Source organism: Pinus tabuliformis, chromosome 8, assembly GCF_031772625.1.
Source record: "Pinus tabuliformis cultivar Carrire ecotype Pingquan chromosome 8, CPIR1, whole genome shotgun sequence".
NCBI classification, from domain to species: Eukaryota; Viridiplantae; Streptophyta; class Pinopsida; order Pinales; family Pinaceae; genus Pinus; species Pinus tabuliformis.
Window position 1 is genome coordinate 912,095,269 of NC_142294.1, and position 6,000 is coordinate 912,101,268.

General features: G+C 36.1%; 1 protein-coding gene across 2 annotated transcripts in view; it reads left to right on the top strand.

The window, feature by feature from the left end:
- The window catches only part of GRL (transcription activator), a 380,056-nt gene extending 374,344 nt beyond the window's left edge, over positions 1–5,712 (top strand). For both annotated transcript variants that reach the window (XM_089373054.1, XM_089373053.1), the window contains 3 exons: positions 3,204–4,186; positions 4,332–4,571; positions 4,666–5,712. In XM_089373054.1, the coding sequence (XP_089229180.1) occupies positions 3,204–4,186; positions 4,332–4,571; positions 4,666–5,161 (1,719 nt within the window). In that variant the 3' untranslated portion in view covers positions 5,162–5,712. The remainder of the gene's footprint in view (positions 1–3,203; positions 4,187–4,331; positions 4,572–4,665) is intronic.
- Positions 5,713–6,000: the final 288 nt, after the last annotated feature.

Sequence of the window (6,000 nt, forward strand, 5' to 3'; positions counted from 1 at the left end):
TAGCAAAATGAATCACTGATCACTCTGGTCTATTCTCTAACTGACCCTCAAGCCTCCTCTTATACTTTTCTCATTGGTCCTTCAACGGTCGAGATTAAATCTCTAATCAACGGCTAAGATTAGATTTGGCTTGATCCATGACTTTTGGAACCTTCTAACCCAATTTTATTTTAATATCCATTAATATTTTATTTTTCCTAAGTTTAGACTTAGGAACTCCATTAAAATACTAATTATTTTAATATCTCCCAAACCGTGTACAATCTGTCCAAACCATTTATGGGTCTTGGAGATCTCATATGCTTTAGTCTCTCCACCAATTTTCATGGCTAGAGCATATCCGATGCTACCCCAAATCAACACCCACTTCATCACTCAAGAGTGGGTTAACTTAAACAAAACCATCCCCTCATACATGAGATCTGATTCAAACAAATGATTTTCTATACAACTCAGAGAAGTTTTGTTATATCCAAATGAGATAGGAAAAATACAATGGAAGGAAGTTCTAGTAACTTAAATAAAAACACACTAGCCACGTCCAATCCTAAAATATTCTTCAAATCCAATTACCAGTATAAGATAGCTATACACTAATAATTCTACCATGAGCAAATGGAAATAACAAATGTGATTACCAGTAGAAACTTAAAACTCAAAGAATCATTACCATATCCATAGAAGAAGAGCCACAATACTTCACCCCAAAGACTTGTGTTTTATTATTTCAAAATAGAGAGCTTCAAGAGCCAAAAGCCAAAGTACAATATCAAGAGATGTTACAATGAGGAGCATATGCTTCCTTATATAGAAAAAATGAGAGTTCTAGAGACTCTTCCAAGTGAAAAATGACTAGGTCCATGAAGGTGCACAAATTTGACTTGATCCTAGCTGGTTAAATGCTTGATCCATGTCAAAATAATCTCCACCCTTGATTGCTTGAGAAAAAATTCTAAGTCCTTGATAATTGCTTTTTTCTTGGTCCAAAAAATAAATTTTCTGATCTTTTCTCCTCGAAAAACTCCCATTCACTTAACCAACTTGGACCATAAATTCAATTTTCCTTAAAAAAATGACTTTTCTAGGAATTAATTCCTCTTTTCTGGCCCAACGAATTTTTCTTGAATTTTTGCTTCCCTGATTTGTGGAGATTCCCTTCTTGGAAAGTGCACATTCCTTTTTTTAAATATTTTCACTTGGAGAGAATTTATTTTCTCTCATTTTTATTTTCTGACCAATTTCCGGTTAATTATTTTGCCATTTTTTTGCTGGAAAATAGAAATAATAATAATCTGGGGGCTAGACATAATTTTAACCCTCAAAATTTGTCTAAATAGAAAGTTGAGGTGTAGAGGTTCTTACTCATGCCCCCATCAACTTCTATAGACATTACATTCTAAAATTTACATCAAAATAATTATTAAAATCTCGACCAGTGGGAAATTTTAATAATAAAAATTAGACACTTAAACTTAACCAAATTCTGCAAGACTTTAGATATGATCTAGTATGACATTATACAATGACTCTATACACTAAGACTCAAATAAGACAACACCATCGAGACCCGCTCTAGCTTTGGGGTATGCTTGGGAGAAAAACTCCGCTAATTATTTGATGTTTAGGAAAAACATAAATAATTAGTTGAGGTTAAAAAACTCCCTAGAGTGAAACTCTTTGCTGAAAATTCTTAAGTTTACCTAGGTGTGTTACATGGCTTTATAAACATACTAGCATCATTTTTACAGTGATGGCCCACTGTGCTGCAGAATTTGGATTGACAACCTCGACAAAATTGCTGAAAGATGATGATCTCTAGATCTCTGACTGCTTGAACATGATGGAATGCTTTGAAAAATAATGTGCACTGCTATAGGGTAGTTGACACAGAGTGGAGAACAGTCCTTCATCTAATCATTGAGATCTCATTATTTCACTGTTTCTTGTGCTAAAAGATGTGTTTTCTCCCTTAGACTAGCCTTCCTTTTAGAAGTTTGAGTTATTGACCAAATCCATGACCCTAATCTCGTAAGTGATTGATGGTTGAGATTAAGTCTCATCATCATTTGAGATCGATGGTTGAGATTTATCTAATTCACTAATGCAAATAACCTTTGCATTTCTTTAGATTAACTCACTTTATCTTATAAAAGTTAGTTACTTTAATAATTTAAGTAATTTCCAAGGTTAAGGGTCAATTGGGTGACTTTTGCATGTCTAGACACATAGACCTGTGCAGAAGTACCTGCCTTAGCTACTCTCATCAACAGTATATAAACCCTAGAATATCTGAGATGATGCTGTGTGATAGTTCACATCTATGACAGTTGGAGCTGTTTGAAGTTGACTATTAGGCAGCAAGTCCATGATCATGCTATTAAGCAGCTAATTGGGCTCTAATCAGTTCATTGATTCGATTCAGTATCATAATGAAGTAGCTAGTGGGTTCCAAAACTCATTTAAATTACATGATTGACAAAATTTATGCCTTTTTTCTTCTGCTTGTCCTAATTCTCTTTGGACTATACCTTATAATATTACTAAGCTGCTAAGTGGTATTTATCTGACAGATTCTTATGAAGACAACCATGTCCAGGCCGTGAAAACATTATTCGTAAGTGCTTATGGAGATGGGGTCAATATACTGATAAGGACATGGATATAGAGTACATAAATCTTCCGCATAGATAAATGGAATTATTATTATTATTTTTCCTGACATCATCACAGTAATTGTCATTGTATCAAATACTTGTGTAGTTATTTTATGTTTTGCCAGTGATTGCCCCATCGTTTTATCAGTTCCTTTACTTTAGTGGAAGTTAAATGATTCTAAAAGGCTCTTCAGACTACAATAACTAGAATGTGTATTAAAGTGCAGACCACTGAAGGGTGTGTATATATATATATTCCAATTTTTTTCTTCCTTTGGGCATTTATTTTCTAGCAGTTTATGAATGTCTAGCTGCTTACTATAATACAAATAAGCTTTTCAATTTTAGCACATTGACTGTTGGATTTCATTTTACAGTACTTGAGGGATTGTGTACTAAACAACTTCAGGAGAAGATTGATTACAATTTCCAAATTTTTTCTTCCTTTGGGCATTTATTTTCTAGTAGTTTATGAATGTCGAGCTGCTTACTATAATACAAATAAGCTTTTCAATTCTAGCACATTGATTGTTGGATTTCATTTTACAGTACCTGAGGGATTGTGTACTAAACAACTTCAAGAGAAGGTTGATTACAATTTTAAAGATTGATAGGGACCTTCAGCGGCCTTCTGTTCTGGAGTCATTGGTTCACCGTCATATGAATATAGTTCATCTGGTTGAACAGCATGTAAGTATGGATTTAACTCAGGGTATGCGGGAGGTGTTGTTGTGTGAGGCATTTTCTGGACCCATACATGGTTTGCATACTTTTGAGAAACCTGTACAGAACACAGGCACAGCGATTTCAATTATCTGTGATTGGTACCTGGAGAATGTTGTTAAAGATGTAAATGGTGCTGGTATTTTATTTACACCTATAGATAAGTGCTTCAAGAGTGCAAGACCAGTTGGGGGGTACTTTGCTGAGGCGGTAACAGACCTTTCCGAACTCAAGGCTTTTGTTCGGTTGTTTGGTCCATATGGTGTTGATAAACTTGATGGTATCATTCGAGAGCATCTGACTGCTCTTTTGAGCTGCATCGATACTACATTGCGTTCCAACAAGGAATATCTTGAGGCCCTCTCTGCACGTATGCATAATTGGAGGGAAAGGGATTATTATTTGAAACAGGTTCATGAGTTAGAGCCTCTGATTAACTTTTCAATTCAGGTAGGACAAGCATTGTGCTTTAGTTCTCTGTTAGCTGAAGCTGCTGGACAAGTCCTTGATGCAAATACTCCTCTGCTATTCTCACTATTGTCAGACTTCACAAAACACTTACCAGCTTCTCTGCCGGAGAGAGAAGATATTCGGAGGTTGAAAACATTAACCAACACTTTGGGTGTGACCACAGAACATGATACTGCATTAGTTAACTCCATCCTCTTGGACATGGTTGGTGTTGGTGATGTTACATGGGGCTTGTTGCCATATCTCTATGCAACATGTATGACATCCAACATCTGGAGTACTTCTACGTTTAATGTTAGTACTGGAGGCTTCAACAATAATGTCCATTGTTTGGCAAGGTATATCGAATTTTTGTTCTCATATATTTTTCCATGCTGCCATTTAAAGAATCTATTGTTCTGAAGTCTAGTTAATTACAGAAATTAAAAGTCTGTATATTTTAGCATCTGGGTCAGCATCACTGATGATTATGGAAATTTTCAGGTGCATAAATGCAGTTACTGCTGCAAGTGAATTTGTTAGGGCAGAAAGGAAAGAACTTGAGAGGCAGCTTCTTTCTCAGCAACAGTCAAACAGGAATGGTACTGAACTTAAGGACCTGGAAGCAGAATTACAGAACCTGGAGGGAATTACATCTGTTGAGGTGAACATAAAGGCATCTATGAAAATCTTCATTAAATGTGCTTCAACGATTATACTTCAATCCTGGAGTGACAGTAACAGGTATGGTCTTTTTTGTCACTTACAAGTTCAACTGCACGGCAATCCGTTTCAATCTAAGCTAAAAAAACATGTTTATAAATGATTGTATGAACAGGTCCCCATTAGTGGCAAAGTTACTATTCCTGGATCAATTATGTGAGCTCTCAAATTATCTTTCACGAAGCACACTGGAAGTGCATGTACCCTATGCAATCTTAAGGTCAATCTACCAACAGTACTATGAAAATTCTGTACCCACTTTGGTACTGATTAGTCCGTCAAGGAGACATTCTTTGGGCATACCACTAAGCCATGTACCTTCAAGGAATGGACAATTTTATAGTGATCATACTGTGGATTCCAGCGAGGGAGCAACATCAAGCACACTTAAGTTTTCAGCCCAGAGAAAGTCTCCACTTCTGGATTTGGAATCTTCCAGTGATGCAGACATCAAACCTATTGGTGGTGGTGTCCGCCTATCAGGGCCACTTGACTACACTGGAATGAGAAAGGTTTCCTTCATAGATACCCCGAGTTCCGATGGCACATCCGGGCCTAGTCCTCTTCGTCGGTTTGTTATGTCCAGATCCGGGCCTATAACATACAAGTAGGAGAATAGGAAATATCAAATGAGTGTAATATAGAATTTTCTGAGATGAAGTTTTATGTTAATTAACAGCAATCGCAACAACTTGCACTTGATTGACCTGTACAGTTGAACTTTTGAGATCTTTTCAAGCAAGGTGCAATGCTTCCAGTGTTGGAAGTGAACTGCATGTTTCAAGTGCCCTAGATTCTTCTTACTATTTTTACAGGAAGGCAGTCATAGCTCGTTGAGAAACATGCTATTCTCTGATTTTTCATTAGAACAGAATTGAAAGAAATAAATCAGGAATCTCTTTATAGAAATTGAGCAGTTTAGAAAGTCAAAGACAGCCGATTTCTGTAGAATTTGATAAAATTTATTGCCTTGGCATTCTTGCAAGATAGGAAACTACCCCATTAAGGACCCCATATATAATTTTTTGGACTGGTTAAGTTTTCAAGCTCCAACTCAATCAAGAGTTCCACTGCAAGCTAATGCAGTTTTCCCTCTCATATGTCATGCTGGACCATTGACCATATTTAGCTAACATTTTTTTGACTGTATTCATTTTTGTAAGATGCTTGTTTGTATTCCCATGTAAAATGAACGACATCAAAATGCGTCATTGTAGGTAACGTCAACAGTTATAATGGAATTGCATGTATTACACTTGTGATAGTTGATGCTTTGTATGGAGGGAATTGATTCGTCCAGTTCAGCTCAACTACCAAAGAAATATTAAAATTTCCCAAATGAGATTTGGGAGGACGGAAACATGATCAAGTCCCATCTATAGAAACTGTGCAAATAATGAATGGGGTCAATATGACTTATTTTATAATTGCTTTTTATGTGTAAGAGAAA